Below are 22,646 nucleotides of genomic sequence, written 5' to 3'. Positions count from 1 at the left end.
GCCTGTGCACAGCCTGTCAGCACCGAACGCGCAGCACAGAGAATGAGGGGGCGGCAGGCTCCGGGCGCCTCCATGAAAAGACAGACGGATGCTCAGGTCCTGCAGAGCAGCTCAGTCCAGGAAAGGGCAGGAGGGAGGAGCACAGCCCCCCGGCCCAGCCCCTGCAGGCTGCTCCCCAGGCTGAGGTGGAGCACTTGGAAGATAAGGGAATGAACTGCCCCACAGAGGGGTGAGAGCCGCAGAGGGCTGGTGCTGCCAGGGGAGCCATCCAGGGGCATGGCTGCCTCCGACCTGGGCCAGCTGAGGGAACCGAACCCTGGCACCCTGTGGCCTGCCGGACTAGGGTCAGCAGAAAGCAGGGGGAAGCCCATTCACATGCAAACGGGGAGGGGCAAGACAAGAAGGATCCCATCCAAGGGAAGATGTAAATTCTGATGCCTCAGTCTCACCGGCCCCACTGCAGGCTTGGGGAGACTGAGGTCTGGGGGGCAGACTGAGGGTGGGGCTGGGCTTCCAGCCTGACCTCCTGAGCTGGCAGGGAACCAGGCAGCCCTGGTGCTGGGCAGAAGCAATGGTGTCTCCAAAGCACACACACACAGATCCCAAACTGGGCCCCACACGGGCACCGGAAGATCCTGACACCAACCCCAGCACCCTGAGAGGGGACAGATGCTGGGGAGGGGCAGGACCCAGGATGCCAGAGCCCAGAGCAATCACTGCAAACACTCCGAAACCCACGCACAGGAGGGACACCCCACACAGGTGGATCTGGTGTCTCGATGCTAGGAGGCAGCGGCTCCGACCCATCAGAGGCTGTGCACACGAGGGCCACCCTGAACCAGGGCTCCAACGCAGGGCCGGAGACAGGCCCCATTTCCTGCTGGAGGACACCACAGTCCACTCTGCACTGATATCTCTGATTTCTCCACTACAGCATAAATCAAATTACCCGAGACGCATTTCAGAGCCAATATTTTTCACAGATTTAATTGTAAGTGACACATACATAACGCCGGCAAAATTGGTTTACCGTGGGTAGTTCGCACCAGGCGCCATCTACTCCCCCTGGGCACGGGGCACATTGATATGCAAGCCGCTGGAGTCGGGAGTGCCCGCTCTCTGGGGAGCAGCGTGAAGAAACACTTTTCTATTGTACTACTCAGAACCTGGGCTCCATTAGGCGAGAATCGATTCTTTTATTCCCCTGACAACGTGAACAAAACTATTTCATTTCCAGACGCCGCCGCAAAGCAGACGAAAACGTGCACTTCCCGGTAATTTTTGGCAATTTTTTTTCCAGCGTGAACTCCTCACCACTTCAGGAGCCAAATGGGTTCTGCAGATTCGAGAGAATTCCTAGCAGGAAGGAGTGGCGTGGAGAGGCCCACGGTTCGGCTCTCAACACCTGCCGGCCGCCCTTTCCACCAGTGGCATTAATCCCAGAACCGGCTCACAACCAGGAGGGAGGGGAGGGTGCGGGCCTCCCCAGGGAGGGGATGGAGCAGCCCACAGTGCGGGCACTGGCCATCTAGCCTGCCCCACACTGCCCTGGTCCCAGCCCAGGCCATTGTCTGCCGAGAGTGAACCCTGTCATTACTTCGGGGAAATGACAGGGTCTTTGCAGGAGAAGGCACAGCAAGTCTCTCCCCTAAATGTTCAGATATTACAAAGCCCTGCTGAATAGCTGCCTGGTAGGGAAAAAACACATTTTGCATTAAAAAAGGGCTTCCAGCTCTGGAGAGGTGGCCCAGGCAGCGAGGGGGAGGGGCGCTGCTCAGCACCCACCCAGACAGGGATGTCTTTTTTAATACCACAATGTGATGAATTATCTTAAGTAGCACATTAATGTCAGAAATTGAACGTAATCTAACTTCTTTTCTGTGACAATATTAAACGCCTTTCAGGCGGCATTTCTGACTATGTGACATTAGTGCTAATAACACCCGGGAAGCTGCGGGGTGTGGAGGGTGGAGGGGCTGGAAGGCTGGTGACCCAGGGCTCCTTGTTGCTGGGGAAGCACTGAGCGCTCCAGGGCAGGGCGGGGGTGTGACTGCCATGGAGAGAAAGGAGAAGCCCCGCCAAGGCTGCCCCCAGGAGGAAGTGGGGCAGAAGCTGTCCCCTAAGAAATGCGGGGCCCTGGGAAAAGTGCTGAGGACTCCTGAAGGAGCTGCTGACTCCTCTGCCCCCTGCCCCAACCGGATGGCACAAACAGGCTGAGTGCCAGGCCCAGGCCAGAGCCAGGGCCCCGATCCCAGGCCGGGCGGGGAACTTGGATGCTGCCTGCCCACCACCGCCCACACCTGACCTCGGCGTCCTCCCCAGCTCTCAGCACAGCTCTGCAGCCCACACAGCCGAGGCAGCGGCCGCCTGGCCCACAGCACCCACCTGCCCCGTCTCAAGGGGACTGTTGAGGGTGGGGAGGACCCAGGGTCAGGACTGGGTCACGCCAGGACTGGCCTGGAGAGGTTGGGGGGCTCAAGTCACTGAAATTAGCATTCCAGGGGCTGCAAGTACAATGCTCACTACATCACTGGGCGGGCAGGGGGCAGAGCCCCCCGACAGCTGCACCACTGAGGGCAGGGCGGGACACACAGTCACTTAAAGCCCTTCCCCGAAGCCAGCACGTTCAGAACCCTCCCACTAGCCTGCCACCTCCCGAGCTCTAACAAAGCCCCAAGGTGTGGAGGCCCCTGCAGGACTACAGAGCTGTGAATGTCAAGCAGGCTGTCACCAGGACCACGGGGGCGGGGGGTGCTCCTGGCACCCTAGACCCAGTGCAGCTAGGGCAGTGGGAGGGGCCTGTGGCAGCCCCAGACCCAGGGACAGGGGCCTTCTGTCAGGGGGTCTCCAACGTGGGCATAGAGTCCCCTCCAGACCCTGTCCCTGGGGAGCAGAACCCCTGGGAATCATGGTCCAACTGAGTCCAGAAGGGCACGGAGCCTGATGGCCCACGTGGGGCACAGAGCCTCCAAGGCCTCCTCTGGGCCTAGAGGCGCCAGGCAGTGTTTTCGGGGTGCTGGGCGGGAGGGGGCTGGCTGCAGAGCAGGCAGAGGGACGGGAAAAAGCCACAGGGGGCACACACAGAGCTGTGTGACTGGCTTCCCACCCTCCATGGGCACGGACAGCCTGCCTCACTCCATGGGCCCATGAACCAGGCACTGCCAACTCCTAGCAGAAGGCAGGGCCACCATCCGGCCAGGGGCAGGTATTTCTCCAAGACTTGGAGGGCACAACCAGCAAGCCACAGGCCCCAGGCTCAGAGCTCCAGGGGCAGCCAGGAGCCAGCCTGTCCTATCACTGATGGAGACCCTGTGCCCTCCACAGGCTGCAGCCTTCCCTGGAGCGTGGCGCCAGAATCAGCCTATCACACATTCCCCTCCCACAGCAGGGGCCCACCTGCCCACGGTGACTCTGGAGAGCAGAGAGTCCCCTCCTGCCCTCAGCCCCCTCAGGGCCGCGTCTCAGTGGAGCCTTCGCAAGGGGCTTCCCTGAATCAAACCCAATCCTTAGTCCCTGGGAGCCCCGTGACCTGGCTGTCCCACCCCACGATGAACCTAGCACGTGCCCCTGGGACCCCTAGGACATGCCACTCCCCGCCCATCCCCTCAGTCCCAGCCCAGCACAGGCTCCCAGGCGCCCTGCTGCCGCCTGGGCCTCAGTCTCCCCACTGACCACTCTTATCCAACCCAGAGAAGGAAGTGGCAGCCCCTCCACTCCCACGCCCCTCCTGCATCTTCTCAGATGCCCCTGGCCTCCCCACCCAGGGCCCCGAACTCAGGGCTGCGTCTACCTTCCCGATGCTGCCAGGGTTGTCCTTGGTCTTGGAGGCAGCCCTGAGCAGGCAGGGGGGCGCCGGGGGCGGCCACAGCTGCAGGACCCCACTGAAGTCGGTGGGGTAGGTGGAGGCGCCGCGGGTGGCTGGAGGTGGTGGCGGGTGGGGCTTCTTCCGCTTGGAGGCCAAGCTGAGCTTCTGCACAGCCCTGGGGAGGAGAGGCAGAAGCAGGATCAGTGGTGGGTGACAGCAGCTGTTCCTGTCATCCGCCTTCGAGTCACCAGGCGGTCCCACCCGGGGACCTCATCAGCCACCATCCCAGGAAACACAGCCCAAAATGTGGCTGGGAGGCCTGCACTTCATTTCTGCAACTGGATGGTTCAGGCTGACGCCTCCGTGGCGTCCCTGCCCCAGGGGCTCTGCCCAGCATTCGGACCAAACTTGTGACAGGGTCCAGACCCACACGGGCTGAGCGCCCCTCCATGCACTCCACACTGAATGCCACCCCCCACCACAGGCTGTGCCCTCATCCCCCACCTGCAGCTGCTGTGGGGGTTGGACAGTGAAAGCTGCTCCCACCCGATGCCCAGACTGTGGGCAGCCATGCACAGCTGTGACCCGGGCATGTCCACCTGGCCTGCCTGTGCCTCAGTTTCTACATCTCCAAAGTGGGATGAGGTGACAATGGAGGCCTCTGTGTGGTCCTAATGAACTGACACACTCAGGGCACCCAGCACAGTGCCCACATACAGGAGGGGCTCAATGAATGCTGCTATCAAGATTACCACGCCCCAGGCCCCAGGTGAGGCTACCTCGCCCCTTGCCGTACACTGAGGCCCTAGAGCCATCCTGGAGCCACTGCCCCGCTCCTGGCCCCTGTGGCCCTTCGCCACTCAGGGCTGCTGGGAAATGCCCCCGCTGCCACCCTGCCCCTCAGCCAGGGTGAGCGCCTCCCTACCCCACAGTCCACCCTGAGGCTCAGCCTTGCCCCAGCACCTCCAGGGCTGCGGGATTCCTGCACCCACAGTGCAGGACTCCCAGAAGGTGCAGTCTCCTGAAGCCTCCAGACCACAGGACCTCCCGGGGAGAGGCTGACACTTGGGTTTAACACACCCTCCAGGGGAGGCCAATGCATGCTTGGGAGCCACTGGGGTGGACTCCCAGGGGACCTCGACATGCACACCCTACAGAGACACACACAGAAACACACACATGCATACAAAAACACAGAGACACATGCATACAGAAACACAGATACACACAAGCATAGAGACACAGAGACACACACATGCATAGACACACACACACATGCAGAGACACAGAGACACAGACACACACATGCATACAGAAACACACAAAGACACACACATGCATACAGAAACACAGACACACACATGCATAGAGACACAGACACACACACACAGAAACACAGAGACACACAAGCCCATAGAAACACACACGCATACAGAAACACAGAAACACACAGACACACATGCATACAGAGAGACACACACAGAAACAGATGCACACACAGACACATGAACACATACAAACACACACAGAGACACACACATACACACATGCATACAGAAACACAGAGACACACAGAGACAGAGACACATAAAGACATATAGAGACACACATACAGAGAGACACAGGCACACAGACACTCTAGAGACACACACATACACAGAGACAAGGATACGGAGAAACACAGAAAAATGCAGACACACACAGAAATGCACACACAGACACACGCACAGACACGCACACATACAGACACACACACAGACATGCACACAGACACGCACACACTCACACACAGACATACACAGATGTACAAACAGACATACACACGCAGACACGCACACATACCAACAGACATACACACACAGATGCACAAACACACACAGACATACACAGACACGCACACACAACCCCACACACACATACAGATGCACACATGCAGATATACACACGCAGACATACTCAGACATGCACACACAGACACGCAAATACACTCATACACATACACAGATGCACACACACACACGCAGACATGCACACGTACACCCACACACACACACACACAGATGCACACACACATACACACGCAGACATGCACACATACACCCACACACACACAGCGATGCACACACATACACATGCAGACACACACACACATACACACACAGATGCACAAACACACAGACACACACACACGCAGACACACACAGACATACACAGATGTGCGCACACACATGCAGACACACACACAGACATACACACACAGGTGCACAAACACACAGACACACACACACATGCAGACACACACACACACAGAGTACAGGCCCGCTGCGCCTGAGCCTTGGCTGCGCTAACCCTGCTGCTGGGGATGTGTCCCCAGCTCAGGTCACTGGGCCACACCCACTCATTCCCTGGCGTGGCTTCTCTGTGGCCCACCCACCCGACCCCTGCAGGGCCCCACACCCTCCCAGCACATTTTCTGCTGCAGGCACCCAGAGCCCCTACCCTGGCTTGTGGACCCACCAGCACAGGGACACCAGGACGCCACAGGGGTGCACGAACACACACACTGGGTGTCACCACCTCCCAACAGGAGTGCTCCCATGTGGGCCAGAGGCCAGGATGCCACCCGGCGAAGGGTGTGGTGAACGCTGCCCACTGGTGCTCTCCCGACCCACCTTGGGCTCCTCTGTCCCCTAACGTGCCCCACGCCGCCCACAGCCCTCGGCCTCTCAAGTCTATCTTGACTCCCTAAAACTGACCCCAGTGTGGAAGGACCTGCACCCCAGAGCCGGGCCCAGCCTCTCGCGGCCCCCACTGCGGCGGCTGCAGCACCGGCGTTTTGCTTAACTTCTTTCATCTTGAATAGGAGCTGTCTTTTAAGAGACCCCAGGGACGGCGTTCCTCCTAGTGAGGTGTCATCGTGGAAAATAAAAGTAATCTACGACACATGGTGGAGTCCTTAACAGGGCAGTGGCAGGCGGTGCCTGCAGCCACCCAGGCAAGACGTGGAGCTCGGGGGGAGGGGGGGTGCCAGGAATAAGAATCCCAGGAACCAAACCCAGGGTTACCCAGGAGAAGCCCTGGTCGTTCCAGGTGTGGGAAGCCCACTGCCGCGGGGACCTGGGTTCTTCGCCCACAGCTGGAGGTGGCAACAGCACCTGCATCCTGGGGCCCAGGCTTGTGTGCCTGAGACCCCTGGATTTCACCTGGCATCGCCAGCATGTACCCCATACCGTGCCTAAGCCTCATCTCTGTAAACCTCACAACTGCCCCACAAGGGAGAGGCCCTTGTCCCCTCCTCACCCAAAGATCACTCACACAGCAGATCAGGGACAGGGTGGAGGCCGACACAGTCGCCCGTGCTGTCTGTGTGTCTGTGCGCCTGTGCGTCTGTCCACAGGGCAAGAAGCCCGGGCAGAGGGGAACGCTGGGAAGTGCAGAGGACAGAGCCACAACCCAAACTCAAAGTGAGCCCCCAGAGGGGCACAGAGACTGGGCAGGGGCCCGGGCGAGGCCAGAGGCAGGCAGGCAGGGCTGCATCTGTGCGTGTAGGGGCCTGGGTGGGAGAAGGCTTGGATTTCACCATTGTCTGCTCTGGGGTTCTTCCTGCCCACCCACCACCCCAGCCTCAGCCTCCTGTTCCAGACCCCCCCACCCCACAACCCTGGGTTATACCTCAGCTTCCAGCCAGCCGCCCACAAGGGAAGAAGCTGCAGCCTTGCTCTGGAAAACATCTACATCTAGCAGGCAGGACAGGGACAGGGCTGCCCCACCCCGCTGCCTGGCGCTGCCCCAAGGCTGGGACCCCAGGTTTCTCAGGGCATGGAGGGAGGAAGGGTAGGGCCCTGCAGGTGCAGGTGGGAAGCCCCCCAGCCTCCCTGGACAGGCGGGGCTAAGGATGGTCCCCACGGTGGCCCCTATAAGGGACAGGGAGACTCCCTGGACCCCTTTACTCCTCTGGAAATGGATGTAGGGGGACACCCAGCACAGGCCCTCACTGGAGGGTGTTGGCTCGGCCTCAAGTGGACAGGGAGAGGTCACGCCCACCCAGAGCCAGCTCCTCAAACCTCCCCTGCAGCCCCTCCCTAGGCTGGGTGGGGTCAGGGTACCAGCTCTGACCCAAGGCTGTGGGCAGTAGGGCATCGGCACCCACACCCCCAAGCCTCCAGGGGACACGGAGCACCGGAGACTGCAGCAGCACTTGGAGAGGCCAGAGGGATACTGGGGCTGGAGCCTTAGGTCTGCAGAGGCCAAAACCAGGCTGGCGCTTTGCTCCATCGGCCACGCGAAAGGCCACAAGGGCTCTGCCCTTCCAGTGACTCTCCCAGGAGCCAGCGCCTCCAGCACAGACCTCAGGTGTGCCTGGGCCACAGCAAGCACACCCAGGGCCCAGGCCGCCTAGACATATGCTGGGACCCGGCGTCTTCTGCGGTTCCACCAGCCCTGGAAGTCTGGAAGGTTGGTTGCCGCACATCTCCACCCCACAATCTGACCTAACTTGAGGGGTCCCCTCCTCCTGGGGCCCATCGCCAACACGCTGCACCCCAGCCCTGGGCCCTCCCAGTGCCGGCTTTTACGGGGTTACCTCCCTGGTATGACTCAAAGGCCTGTCACTGCGTTAACGAGGCCCCAGAACGGGCATTCTCCTTTGATGAAATTCAGGTCCCCATGGAAACACCCGTCAGACACAGCAGCCCCACCCGGCTACCATGCTTGGGTTCAACAGCCCTTGAGGGCCGCCAGCCTTGCGGAGGCATGAACTTACTTTCTGAGCAGTGGGGGTTGTCTCCCCCAGGCTACAGCAGACACCACTCACACCCAACACTGCCAGGGAGCAGCAGCCCTCAGTGTGCAAGTCTGAGGGGTTTGACTCTGAAGGGAAGACTCAGAAAAGCAGGAACTTCACCTGCATAAACAGCCCCCATCTTCACAAGCCACCTCCTCCAGGAAGCCTGCCCTGATGCCCTGAGATGGGCGTCCCCAGCCCCTGCGCCTCCTGCTTCTATAGAAACTACCCCCTGCCGTGAGACACCAGTTTACACAGCTGTGTCCCTCCCAGGAGGGGGTCTGGGGGCAGATGCTCACAGAAGACCTCAGAATATGCGTGATTGAGGATGAACCGCTCCTGAGCGGCCCACAGAGCCACCGGGTATCCTGCTGCAATCCCACAGCCTTGCCTGAGCTCATTGGCCCTGGCCATCGATTCATGTCAACAGAAAGGGAAATATTTTCCTTTTTACAGAGAAAAATCACCTCTTCCAAACAAGAGGGTAATTTCACAGGCAGTTGGCCTTGATGGCAAGGCCCTTAATTACCCCAAGGAGACACACGAGCCTGTTCTGTCGCATGCAGGAATCAGTTATGGCCAACCCAGAGATTCCACACTGGGCCGTGTGGGGCTGGTGGACTAAGCCCCACCCTCCCTACTCCACCTCACCCCAGGGACACCTGCCACCTGCCACCTGCCAGACCTGCCTCACCAAGGAACCAGGGCAGCCGTCGGGGGACCCCAGCTGGGTCCTGCAGACCTGCGAAGGGGACCCTGGACCCCAGCTGGAGGCAGCTGGGGCCTGAGGCCAGGAACTGAGGCATCAGCCCCACCAACTCCCAGCCCTGCTGTGGCCCGCACTTCCTGTGTCCTGGATTTTCAGCCACAGGCCAGAAGACAGGTGGGGAGGCATCTCCCCAGACGGTGCCTTCCATGTGGGTCCCCAGCTAAGCCTCTGGGGAATGCACCGCCCCCCCAGGCGCTGCACTTCTGCTGGGTGCCAGCCTGACCATCCATGGGCCTGGGCATCCAGGCAGACACCGGGGGGCTCTGCTGAGGCCATAATGGGGTGGGGAGTGGGGGGTTTGGGTACCTGCGTGTGCCATGAGGTGCCCCCCACCAAAGGGAAGCAAACTCCTTCAGCAGTTTTTTCGAAGACATTTGATTTGGGGTCTTGGAGGTGACCCCCATACCAGCATGGCAGCGAGCAGGTGAGAGTGTGATGGTGGAAGTACCTCAGAGGAGGTACTGCAGAGGCTCCCAGTGCCAGCACAAACCAGTGGGGCCGCAGACAGTATCATCAGAGTTGTCAGAGCCTTCAGGGGTCACCGTAGCCTTTGGAAAACTCCTAACCCTGGGGGCCACCCGGTCCACGCACCCCACCTTTCTGAACACTTACTGGGCCAGCATGCCAAGCTCTATCACAGCTGCGCGGCCTCAGTCCCTGCAGCTCCCCCAGGCCCCACCCACGGGGTGAGGGCACGGGGCTCAGCCCCTGCTCTATCTATGCCCCTGTTAGCATTAACGAAACCCAGGCACCCGGGCACCCATGGGATCACTGCACATCCCAGCTTCCCGGTGTGGAGATGAGGAGTCCAGAGGCCATTGGAAGGATTGGGGGCAGCCTGAGGCTGGTGTCCTAGCCAGGGTTGGGGCACTTGTGGGCAGCAGCAGAGTTGAGACTCCCTAGGCCCACAAGATTCAAAAACCCAAACTCCTGACCTCTACCCTATTCTGTCCCCACTTGGCAATGCTGCCTGCCAGACTCCTACTTAACCCTCAAAGCCCGCTCCCTGAGAGACCACTCTGCCCCGGCTGCTGCACGGGTCCCATGCTGCCATCTAAGGCTGCCTCCACAGAAGTGTCCCTCGTCCCTCCAGACTGGAAACTTCCCAAGGGCAGAGCAGGGGCTGGAGTCAGTGCCACCCCCTCCCGGGTCCTCTGCAAGGGTGGAGGTGGGAACACAGAAGGTATCCTCAGCACGTGCCCAAGAACCCTGGGGCGGGGGCTGAAGCTCCACTGTCTCCTAGCAGACTCATCCCCACTCAGAGCCACGCCCACATCCACAAAACCCAGGAGCAGACACTCCCTCTGATCTCACCCCGAGGGTTCAGGGTACTGCAGTCCCACTGGAGTCACCCAGTGGTGGGTCACCCACCACTGACCCCAGGCCACGTCAGGCACCCACCAACGGGGCCCACCTGCCAGGACGTCCGCCGCCACAACCTGACCCACGGCCTGCCACCTGCAGTGGCCTGGCAGGAGCCGCTGAGACCCAGGGTGCCTAACAGGCTGGAAGTAATGGCGGCCGGCAGCACCCCCCGCCTCAGGAGACCCGCCTCTGGGTCCCCAGCCTGATGCGCTGGTTTCTATGGTAACTTCCCAAGGTCAGCAGGCAGCGAGGCTGGGGAGCGGCACCAGCCTCAGTTCCCAAACAAAAGGCAGCCAGGGCTGCTCTGCTGGACTCCAGGACAGCCAGGCTGGGGGCCGACACCCTACCCTACTCCTACTTCCTAGGGTCAGGAACTCTCCTTGGGCACCAGGGGGCTTAGCATCAAGGATGGGGGCAGCTCTGAGCACTGCAGCTATTCTTTCTTTTCTGGAAGTCTCCACGTTTCAAATCCTCCTGCCAAACAGGACCCAAAGGAGCATGGCCACAGGTCCGTGCCCGGTCCGGCCGCACAGGCCCTTTAATTCAGGACTAGGCGGGTTGTGACGGGGTGGGCTGGCACACACACGGGGGACCCCAGAGCAAGCTGGGCAGGACCCCCATCTGCTCCCACCAGGGTCCCCACCCGCCGTGCTCTCGGCGCCTAATTGGGGTAGCGCTGAGGCCACACTGGTCACGTGCGCGGCCTGGCTGGGCTCCAATGCGGTGGTGTGCTCATCAGCCCTCAGCCCGGCACACGGCGTGCGACAATGCCCTAATCATATGCCCCGTCACTCTGCAATCAGACCGCAGTCCCCAGGGCCGGCGCCGATAAGACGCCCTCGTCTCTGGCCGTCGGGTGTGATGCATGTTCAAGCTTATCAGCACCCGCGCGGGGCTGCTAATGGGACAGTGACCCGCGGCTGGGCCTGCCATTACCAGGCATTATGGCAATTACATCCTGTGATCCGCATCCTTACACCCAAGGATAAGAGGGGGCTCTGCCACGGGTCCCCAGGACCAAAGGGCCTGCCGGGAAGGGCCCAGTGGAAGCTCCCACGCCATGCCCCTCCATGCCGACTCCCCCTCCCCACCTCTGCTCCCCTGTTCCCTCTGCCTGGCCCACCACATCCACAACAGCAGTCAGTCGAGGACCTGGTGCCTGCAGGGCCTCAGGCTTGGCATTCTGGTAGTGGTGGGGGTCAGCAGAGGGGAGCGCAGAGAAACCAGGCACCCGAGCTCACGGCCTAGGAAAGGAACCAAGTGATGTCAGACATGGTCCCCCAATGGGGGATGCCCTGGTGGAGCCGGACCTGCCAACCAAAAGCCCGACTGGCACTGTGGGCACCCACTCAAGCCCCTGCTGCCCCTCCCTTCGTGCTGCCCTGAAGACCGGCCTTGTCATCTCTGTGGCCCCAGCCTGCACCTGCCCCGAGCAGCCCCCAGTGTCCACAGCTGAGCTGCCCCACTCTGGGCCAGCCACATTCTCCGGGCTTCACACACATTTTCTTGCTGCAGTCACAGTGACTCTATGAGGAAGAGCCCAGCTGATGGGAGGAAACCCAGGCACAGAGAGATTAGGTGATTTGCCCAAGATTGCACAGCTCAGAAGAGGCAGGGACCAGGCTCCAACTCAGGCAGGGTCCTGGCCACAAAGCCCCTCCTTGGCAGCGCTCCCCCAAGGGTGAGATGCCCCCCAACATTTCTCTTGACACCCACAGGACAAGCGCTGTCCTGGCATGGGGCCCAAGAGGCCGGCAGGCTGTGAGCAGCTCAGCAGTTGCGTTCTGTGCAGCTCCCTGTCCACTCATCTTGGCAGCAAGCACGCCCGACGTCCCCCAGGAACGGCCCACAGGTCCCCAGGGGCTCAGAGCCGGGGTCATGGGGCCCCGCCCATGAGGCTACCCAGGAAACCCCAGGACATACCTTATGAAGAAGGAGGCTGCAGCTGAGGGGCCTGTGGAGCCCCCCACCGAGCCCGGGGTGGGGGTGACCAGAGCAGATGTGCAGGCCCCACCACGGCCCCAGGCCTTCGACAAACCATCAGGGCCCGCCACGGGGGGGCCTTCTCGGACCGTGTCTGCCACCGCCACGGCCGCCACCGCTGCCTCGGCCTGGAGGGAAGGAGAGAGTGCGTATGAGGAACCCAAGGGCAGAGACACCACCGCCCCGGCACCTGGAGTGGAAGAGACAGGCCTGGGCACCCCAGAGCCTAGCACATTCCTGGAGGCTCTGCACCCCCAGGGCCCAGCCTGTGAAGCCGGGAAGGCCCCAGAAATCAGAGCTGGGAGACAGGGCCAGTGGGGAAGGCCTGCCTGGGCCCTGAGGTCACAGCCCCGGCTCGGGGTATGTGGGTGCTCTGCCAGCAGGACTCCTTGGAGGCAGAGAGGGAGGCAGACGGTGGCCCAGGAGCCAGACTTTCTGCCACTCCCCCATCAAGCTCCAGAATCGCAGTGACCACACTGGTCAAGACCGATGGACACAGACCCCCCACCCTCCCACCCTGAGCCACCCGGGAGCACCCAGCGGCATAATTCGAGAAGAAACCACAGTAACTATTTGGCAGGAGCACTAATTGCCCCACGTATGGTGATGTATGGCGCTCCCTCATCTGAAATACTACCCTGGCATTTCCAACTCATTAGCTCAAATAAATCCCAGAAAGGGAGGCCGCCTCATAATGAAGCACAAACGTAATTAAACGTCCGGGACAGCCGAGCAAACATGAGCTCCACCTCCACACGTTCTGTTCCCAGACACGTGGGACCCTCAGGCCAAACCGGGCCCTGGGCTGCGTGGGGGGATGCAACCCCAGGCAGGGCAGGGAAGGCAGCCTGCTTCAGCCTGGCCACCCCTCGCCCCGGCCGCCCGCCCCAAGGGCCCACTGCCCCAAGCTCTCCAAGGACCCCTTTAGGCACTGTGGCCTGGTCAGGTCACAGTCACCCGGGTGCCAACCGTCATTCGGCCCCAAGTGTCCAATCAATAACCACTGCCCGAGGTGTCCTTTGTGCCCAGGCTGGCAGAGGACTGGGGTCCCCATGCTGAGGGGACATGGGCTGGTCTGGAGGGCCCAGCATCCTCAGGGTGTCCCAACTGGCACAGGTCAGAGTTCAGGCATGGCACATCAGCAGAACAAGTCACCCCAGGACCTGGGAGGGACACTCCAGACAGAGGCCCTGCCGTCCCAGACAGTCTCCTTCCTCACCACCATGGAGGGGCTCACCCTGCCCAACCCATGGCCGGCACCAGCTTCCGGGCCCCTCCCGGGACCTGCAACAGAACCAAGTCTGCGAAAGGAAGTTCACAGAGAGCGCCAAGACTTAGGCTGGATGGAAGCTGGGTGCCCTCCCAGGCCCTAGGCACCAGCCACTCCTCCGGGGCTTCCAGAAGGACTGCCCAGTAGCAGAAAAGGGCGAACCTGGGACCTGGAACAGCTCACTAGACACTGTGCCAGCACACCACACCCCACCACCAGCCTGCAGGCCAGGAACTCCTATACATCCCTCTGAACCCAGCCCGGCCAGCCCTCTCCTTCTCCAAGCCACCCCCTCACCTCAAATGTGAATTCTATGTCATCACTTAATGTACGTGTTCCTTATCAAAGGCCTAAACTCCTTTGCTAAGCAGACAGCAAAGAGTTATCTTTAAAGTTACAATGTTAACAGCAGGTCCTGAGTCCCCTAAGCAGAGCTGGGTCTGGTTGAGCACACCTGGGCATGGCAGTCAGCACCTAGGGCCAGTTCTCCTGGGGGCCAGGGTCGGGGTCGTACCCCCCACAGCTAGCGCGGCACCCACAGGTGGCTTGTCGCGATGGCACCACCGTGGGGCCACATTTGGCATCCTGGGCCAGGCCCAATCACAGTGTCCAGTGAGGCACCAGGATGCCCTGCCTCCCCCACCGGACAGGGGCACTGAGGCTGGAGGGGCCACAACAGGGACAGAGCTGCTCCACCACAGCCCACCCGGCTCCTCCGCCCTCTTCCCACAGGGCCCGAGCCCTCCCCCAGCTCAAGCCGGCCTCTCCGCCTCCAGCCAGAAGGCTCCGGCCCCGCCCAGCAACGGTGCAGGCCTGCGGCCAGCTGGGCCTCCCCACACTGACCTGTGTCAGGACTCCGGCGCGCGCCTCGGCTCCACCGTCCCACGCGCTGCCGGGACACCGCCCCATCCGCCGGGACGGCCACTGCCAATTCCTGCCGGAAGCAGAGCCCGGGCATGCCAAAAGAAGCCGTCTGGCAAAGCGAGAGCCGGGGGCGGGGGAGGACGGCGAGAGGGAAGACCACAACACGGGGGCAGAAGAGAGGGGGGGCGGGCGGCCAAACAGAACATGTGATGGAGGCGCCACAGCAGCAGCGGAAGGAAAGGCAGGAGAGAGGGGAGCGTCAGGCCGAGGGGCGCAGAGCCAAGGGCCCCAAGCATAGCCGCACGGGACCCACCCCAGTGGGAGCTTCCTAGCCACAGCAGGCACCAGGCGGCCAGCAGAGAGCACCTGTGACCTCGGGGAACACCAGGGTTCCATGGAACACAGTTTAGGAAACGCCAAGCTAACTCTTTTCTTAGGAGCCCTCCAAGCCTAAACGCATCTGTAAGGTTCTGGCCCGCGAAAGACACCAGCCCCCCAGATAAATGCTTCACTGGGTGCTATTTTGTGCTGAAAAGTCGGGGGAGAAAGGGAGGAGGAGGGGCTGAGGAGCGGCCAGGGATGCTCAGAGCTGAACTCTCCGTTGCCAGTGTCACCCCTGCACAGGTGTGGATGTGTGCCACCCTGTAGAGCCCCATGGGGCAGATTCACCCGCCCACGCGAAGCTCCAGCCTCGTCACTCAAAGGGCCTTAGGGCCTGGACAGCCCTGAGTTGAAAGATCTGGCCCTGCCTGGCCTGTCTCAGCTGTGAGGACCATGGGACACCCTCCAGAGCCCCTGCAGTCCGGCACAGGGGTGGCAGGAGCCCCCAAGCTGGTGCCACCCAACCTCCATGTACAGAGGCACCCCAGCTCCTCTGGGCCACCGCCAACACTTCCAGCACCCCACACTGCCCACCGGGCCGCCCCTCTGTGGGCGTCCACTGTGCTGCTTGCAGCCCACTGTGGGCCCTGAAGGTCACAGCCTCGGTCTCGCGGCTTGGTTCACAGTGTGAAACGTGCCACGGTTCACAGCGTGTCCCAGACCCTGACAGCCTCTGGTGGTGCAGACGGGGCACTGGGGTGGCCCCCATGACCACTGTCCAGAGCTCTCAGGCCAGGACGGGTGGGGGGGACAGGCACAGGGACAGGCACAGGGCCAGGTTCCGTGGGCAGCTTCTGCCCTCTGCAATGGCAGCGCTGCCCCGGCCCAACAGCCAGGAAAGAACCGCTGGACAGCCCTGCCAGGCAGCTCTATAGCCCAGGAGTCTCCGGATGCTCAAGATGTGGGATGTCCCAGGCCCCACCTGTGGCTGTAGAGGGTCCTGGGAGCCCTGGGCCACCCACCACCCCTCCAAGGATCAGCCTCTTCTGGCCAGACCCAGACACATTCAGCATCCCCTGCCAAGCCTCGGCCGAAGCCAAAGTGCCATGGCTGGGCCCCGCCCCTCCTCTCCACACCGTGTAACAGAGAGGGCTACAGCACCCCCGTCCCACTCGCTCGCCCCAGATCAATGTTCGCCTTGGAACAATCTCACTCGGTCCAGGGGTGGCTGACGGTCTGTGGTAGAGATTTGCAGCGCGTCTCTCCACAAGTATTTAACTCTAGAGTCTAACAGGCAACATTAACATTCCAGGGCCACGCTAATGATCGATGCCCTAGTTCAGGGGAAATTACCTCATCTGAATCCTAAAGTTCTATTTATGGTTCTAATAATCTCCCTATTGATTGCCCAGACTGTTGTCTAATTATAAATCCATTCCCACCCACCCTGGCCACGATCAATGTGCACATAACACAGAGAGGGTGCCTAAATGCCTGCCGTTCACAGTGCGCCATCCACCAGCAGGGCTGCCCAGCAAGGGGTCTGCAATCTTCTCCACCCCCACCCGCTGGGACCCTCAGCAACAGACAGGGTGCAGTGAGGCCGACTGGCCAAGGGAGACAAGAGCAGGAGACGGAGGCACCTGTGCCCACCATCCTGGGTTTCAGGCCCAGCCCCTGATTCTTCCACACAGGCCCAGCTCAATGCCACCTCCTCCAGGATGCTGCCCAGCTCACCTGCTGCAGCCCCCAGCACCGTCCCCACCTACCCCTCCCAGGATGCCCAGCTCTGGGGCCAGGAGGCACCTCATGGCAAGGGTAGGGCTCCCTCCTCTCGGCCTCACCAGGGAGTTCATAGGTGAAAGGGTGTGGGTCCCGAGGCCACCGGGGAATCACCACACCAGCTGGGACTCAGGGGGTGTCCAGAAGTTCCTCCCATGGGCCTCTGTGCACCTTGACCCCTAGGGCAGCCCAGCAGCCAGTGCCAAGGCAGCTAGAGCCAAGGCCAGCCCCCAGCTGGGGCAGGATCTTGATGTCCAGACAGGCCACCTCACCAGTCACAGGGAGGCCAAAAACCCAGAAGGCAAGGGCAGGGTCTGGCTGGCCTCAGGATCAGCGGCCAATGTTGCCCCAGAGACTACGGGGTCTCTGCACCTCTGTCTGCCCTTGGAAATGCCACCAGGCCTGGAGACCAAGGGAGAAGGGCAAGCTTGCGCTGGTCACTCTGCGGTGACTGGACAGTGTGCCAGGCAGAAACAGGGCTCTTCACAGCCACCCACACGTCCCTCTGTCCCCGGGGTGCCACAGGGGCGGGCGATGCAGGGGAGGCCCACACGTCCCTCTGTCCCCGGGGTGCCACAGGGGCGAGCGATGCAGGGAGGTTTCTCCACGCAGCCACACACACCGATGTCCATGGATGCCTCGCACCCCCAGGCCTCCGCACGGGCCCTCGCTCTGCCGCAAGGCTCCTCCTACTCCATCTGCCTGGTGAGCCCTGATCTACGTACAGTGCACTGTGCATCGTCAAGCCCTGTGTTGGGCGCTGGTGAGCCCTCAGCCCCAGTCTCAAAAGACAGCCAGGGAGGGGCACGTGCTCCCAAAGAAGGTCAGGCAGGGACCTGAGAGCAGCTGCAGTGCATCATGGAGGGTGCATCTGATGTGGGGCCCCAGGAGTATCTGGGGAAGCCCCATGCCCGCAGTCCCTCCCTTCAGGGAAGCCTTACTGCAGGGCACTCAGCGTGGACAGAAACCCCCGAAGGAAGCCCAGTTCTGAGGGAGGAGGCCAGCGGCCCCCATCCACTGAGAAAGGCACTCACCAGGCACGCCGGCGGGAGGAAGCTGTTGACCCGCGAGACGCTCCACATGCCCTCCAGGCACTGCTGAGCCTGGATGGTGACCGTGCTCAGCGCCCCTCCAAGACCCGCAGGTGCCACAGACACCTGGACACTGGGCCCGGGGGGCCAGGCCAGCCCCTTGGTCCTGTCTGGCCCGGCTCGGCCTGGCTGCCTCCCTGCAGGACCTGCTGGTCCTGGCGTGTCCCTCGAGCTGGTCGTGGTGCTGGGGGGTGTGACGTTAGGGCCTCCGTGGGGGACGTCGAGGTCCTCGTGGCTGGCAGGGGCCTGCAGCAGGTGCATGGCCTCCCGTGTGAGCTGCTGCAGGTGTGTGGCGCAGACGTCACAGCGGTGCTCGGCCTCTGGGCGACAGGCTGGCAGGGCCCCAGGTGCTGGGAGCTTGTCAAGAAGCAGGGCGGAGAGGCAAGGATCCTGAGGACAGCAAGGGACAAAGGGAGGGTCAGCGCCTGGGGAGGGAGGGCCGGCACCCAGAGCCCACCAGCACTCTCGCCCTCCATGAAGCCTCGAGCCCCCGCCTGGCCACCACATCATCCGTAACAGATTAATAAGCCCCAACAGTTTCATCCACACGAGCCCAGCAGGAAAATAATTATCGGGCTTCATCGTGAGGCTCGCAGCGTCCTTGTTAACTGCCCACCTTCCCCAGCCATCATTAACCGCCCCAGCCTGCGGCTAACAAGGAAGGTTTGTGGCTCCTGGACAACCAGACCACTGTCAGCTAAGGTCGCCTGGCCGGGGACACGCAGGAGACTGGCGAGAAGCAGCGCCCCTTAAAAGCAACGTCTCTTCCAGAGCCACGAGGGCCTCCCTCACCCACACTCACTCAAGGCGGAGTGGGTGGCAGGAGACCCTCCCCCTTCCTCTCCAGGTCTCCAGCCCCAGTGGGGCAGGTGGAAAATCAAACCAGTGCTGCTGTAACGGTGTCAACAGAAGCCAAGGCCGCCCTCGGAGACACTCCTAGAGGGCACACGAGCTCAGCGCAGGGGCGCAAGGGCCGCAGGATTGGGTACAGCCCAGGGCACCGCCCCCTGCCACACACTCCAGCTGCCCCCAGGGCCTGAGCTGTGCGCTGGGCTGCACCCTGTTTGGTGACTGTCCCCTTCCCTGAACTGGTGGGACACACAGGTTTCTCCGGCCATGAGACTGGGTTTTAGAAACGGCTAAAAGCAAGAGCCAGGAGAACCCAGAGGATGCTCCTCACCCAGTCTCAAATTCAGGGAGGGCTTCCTGGAGGCAGTGACGTCTTCCAGAAGGAGGAGGAGGAGGAGCAAGAAGGAGACGAGCCACAGAGCAAAGCTCACCGGGAGAGAATCAACCAAGAGGCTTACTCCTCCCAGGGCCCACCCGTGTCCCTCACCACCCCACCAGGCTCTGGCCTTGCCCCTCCCTGGGACCGCTCTGCAACAGTCAGGGCCAGAGCTAGGACCAGTGTCTGTCCTGCTCTCTGTGGAGGGGGCCAGGCCCTCTGCGTCTGCACCCCCTCCCCAAGGGGTGTTCCAGCTATAGGGCACCCAGCCTGGGCAGCCCCCCGGACAGCACCAGCCCAGCCCTGCTATGGTCATGACCACCCAGGGCTTTCTGAACACCACCCGACAGGGGTCTTCCACCAGCCCCCAACTTCCCCACCAGCCGCAACCTGGGCCTCCCCACCCCACCTGGTCCCAGGCAGACCCTGGCTCGATGGCTGGCCACACTGCCCCAAGGGATGCCAGGCAAGACCAGACTCCAATGCAGCCACCCTGTTGGCCACAGAAGGCACTTCTCAAATGTGCCCATTTCTCAGATGAGGGAGCTGAGGCCCATCATACCGGGGAAAGGGTGTCTCATTCACCCCACCCACATTCCTTGAGCCTGTCCTTGGCTGGCTGGGCCCTTGTCCACAGACGCCTTGGAGGTTCACAGTGGTGACAGTTGTGGTCCAGAGTGGCCAGTGTCAGCCAAGCATGTGCGGCAATCATGTTCCCCCAGGACCACCTCACACTCCCCACGGTCCCAGGCAGACCGGGTCGCATGAAAGGGCGACCCCCACCAGGCCTAGATGCCTGATTTATGGGCCACTCCAGAGGCCTGGATTTCCTCCAGCCAGGGGCCTGCAGAGCCTCTGAAGTGCCTGGCGCGTCTGGTCCCGATTAGCCAATGCCCCTCCCTCCTGCTGCTTTGGGGATTCGCTGAGGTCAGCCACAAGGAGCCCTGCAGAGGAGGAGGAGGGGGAGGGGGAGGGCCCTACCAGAGCAGACTCTGCAGGAGCCCCGCTTAGCTCTGCTGATGCAGCCAGTGGGCACACAGGTCTACATGTGGAACCCAGAACCGGCCCCTGGCCTCAGTCCCAGCCACAAGCTGAGGGCAGACAGGGCCTGTTTTCCAGTCGGGCTCAGATTATGCTGATTTTCCACTCAGCAGGAGGCTGCCCTGGTGGCCCGAGTGAAGGGGAAGGAAGTCCCCGCCTGCTGGAGCCATTAACCCAACCTGACAAGCGGCGGCCCTCAGCCCGGCCCCCAGCCCCCCGTTCTGCAGCTTCTCGACAGGCCAGGCGGCCTCTGCCCATCCAGCGACCTCAGCCTTGGGAAGCCCACCCTGCCCTTCCCTCCCGGGCTGCACGGCAGGAGGCAGGAAGCAGAGCGAGGGCAGGGGAGGGAGGGAGCCCCGACCAACCTGAGAATGCACCGCCCACCACGGGCTGGCCAGGCAGAGGGGTGGCAGGGAAAAGGGGACAGGAAGCCAGAGGGGCCTCCGCCCAGTGCCCCCCACCCAAGCCCCCACCCAGCTTCGCCATCAGGAATTCAGACAGCAGCTGCCAGGGAAGCCCCAGACCTATCCAGGCCTCAGAGCTCCGGGCATCCAAGTCCCAGGTGTTTGGGGGCCTGTGCTGGAGGGGGGCCCATCAAGCTGAAGCCCCCACTGGGGAGAAGCCGAGGCTGCCGGTTACCTGCTCAGCAACAGCGGCGGCCCTGGCATCTGGGCCAGGGTACCTTCCCCCAGCAGCCCAGGTGCCAGGCAGCATCCTGGAGGCCGGGCCCCACGGCGAAAGCCCTGAGTGGGCCACGCATCCCTCCCCAGGACGGGCCACCAGGTCCTCCTCTCAGGGACTCTCACCACCCAACCCTGACCCAGCGGGCTCCATGGGGGGCACTGAGAGGCCCACCCAAGGCCCCAGGAATTCAAGCCCCTGAACAGACACAGGGCAGGGGCCATCTCTCCAACCCTAGTCACTCACGCAAGACCGGCCTAGCACAAGACAGCAAGATGCTGAATGGGGCCGGGCGCCATCACCCCCACCACTGAGCCATCACACCAGCCAGGCTGCACCAGGCTGGCACAGCACAGGGGCCGGGGCACAGGCTGCTCGGGCAGAAACAGAACCACAGGGCTGCTTGCCGGGGCCACGCAGAGCCACACAGCCCAGCCCAGGGGACCCGAGACCTCCCATTTGTGAGGACCAGCCTGGGGCCCAGCACACTGTCCAGCTACGACAGGAGGAGAAGTCAGCGCCTCACCCAGCACACTGGGCTCCAGGGCGGGGCTCAGGGAGGCCACTGCTGACACGGGTGGCTCCCAGAGATGGGCATCTTGGGCTCCAGAAGGCAAAGGCGAGGGTCTCCCACACCACTGACTGCTCCCCGCATGGCCGACTCCAGACGTAGCCCTCAGAGAGACAAAGGCCGCCCAGCCCTGCAGCCCTGCCCCTCCCCCGCCCCGACCGCACAGCCCCCGCCGCCAACAACAACAAATCCTGCACTGTGGCCACTTCCTGCACCTTCCAACCTCTGCACAGGCCGGGCAGTGGGGCCAGGCCTCCTCTCCCAGCCATCCCGGAAGCTCGTGAGGTCCTCTGGCCCAAGCCCCCAACGGGTTACTGCCCCAATTTCAGGAATCTGAACTCCTAAAAGCCCCAGACAGCAGGACTGCCTGTCACCCAGGCCTCCACAGCCTTGGTGCCTTGAGGCACAGCCTTGGTGCCTTGAGGAAGACAGTAATTACTCCACTGCAAAATATGACTTTTAATTTTCTCTTTATGGTCTAATTAAACAGATACTTTACTTGCATTTGGAAAATGTTTTTCTTCATTTGATTCAATTTAGCATCAAGCACAGCCTACCCATCAGGCGCCTGGGTTTTAGGGAGCCTCCCCGCTACTTACAAATCATGACTTTGTTCTTTATTTTGTTTCTGGGGTCTCTGAGTTGCTTTAAGTAATCTTTCCATTTTCTCCTGCATGTGAGGCCTGAGGGACTTCACCGGGGACTCCCCGTTCCCCGTCACTGAAGGAGAGAAGTCTCCCAGCTCCAGCCAGCCAAGCCACTGCCCATGGGAAAGAACAGCTGATCAAACCTCCCCGCCAGGCAAGGCCACCCTGGGACAGCGAGCGGGGGGGCGGTCCTGCTCCCAGTTCAGAGACCACGCCATCAGACCCCAGGACCTCAGCCATACGAGGCCCTCTCTGAGTCCCCATCACCTGTCTCCACAAAGGGAGCTCTGGCACTCACTGGGAAGGCAACTGGGCCCCAAAGCCCCTCCTTGATCCACGCAGTGAGGCGTGCATGTGTGGGCAGCCCGCGTGAGAACCCCACAGGTCATGACCTCTAGATCTTGCCCTCCCTTTCCTTCCCAAACAAAGCGTGCTGGGCTGCAACCCC

The 22,646-nt window shown here is 61.9% G+C and overlaps 1 protein-coding gene across 5 annotated transcripts in view; it reads right to left on the bottom strand.

Moving 5' to 3' along the window:
- The window catches only part of KIF26A (kinesin family member 26A), a 42,986-nt gene that overhangs the window by 9,300 nt on the left and 11,040 nt on the right, over positions 1-22,646 (bottom strand). For 4 of the 5 annotated variants that reach the window (XM_073011361.1, XM_073011359.1, XM_073011360.1 and 1 more), the window contains exons 3-5: positions 17,977-18,423; positions 12,646-12,833; positions 3,791-3,980 (exon numbers count right to left, since the gene is read on the bottom strand). In XM_073011361.1, the coding sequence (XP_072867462.1) occupies positions 3,791-3,980; positions 12,646-12,833; positions 17,977-18,423 (825 nt within the window). Of the gene's footprint in view, positions 1-3,790; positions 3,981-12,645; positions 12,834-14,818; positions 14,949-17,976; positions 18,424-22,646 lie in introns of those variants that run through there. The other variant, XM_073011364.1, reaches the window with a different exon arrangement.

The sequence above is a fragment of the Chlorocebus sabaeus genome, chromosome 24 (assembly GCF_047675955.1).
Source record: "Chlorocebus sabaeus isolate Y175 chromosome 24, mChlSab1.0.hap1, whole genome shotgun sequence".
Taxonomy (NCBI): Eukaryota; Metazoa; Chordata; class Mammalia; order Primates; family Cercopithecidae; genus Chlorocebus; species Chlorocebus sabaeus.
Note: the sequence above shows the minus strand (reverse complement) of the source record. Positions and strands in the feature narration are given on the sequence as shown.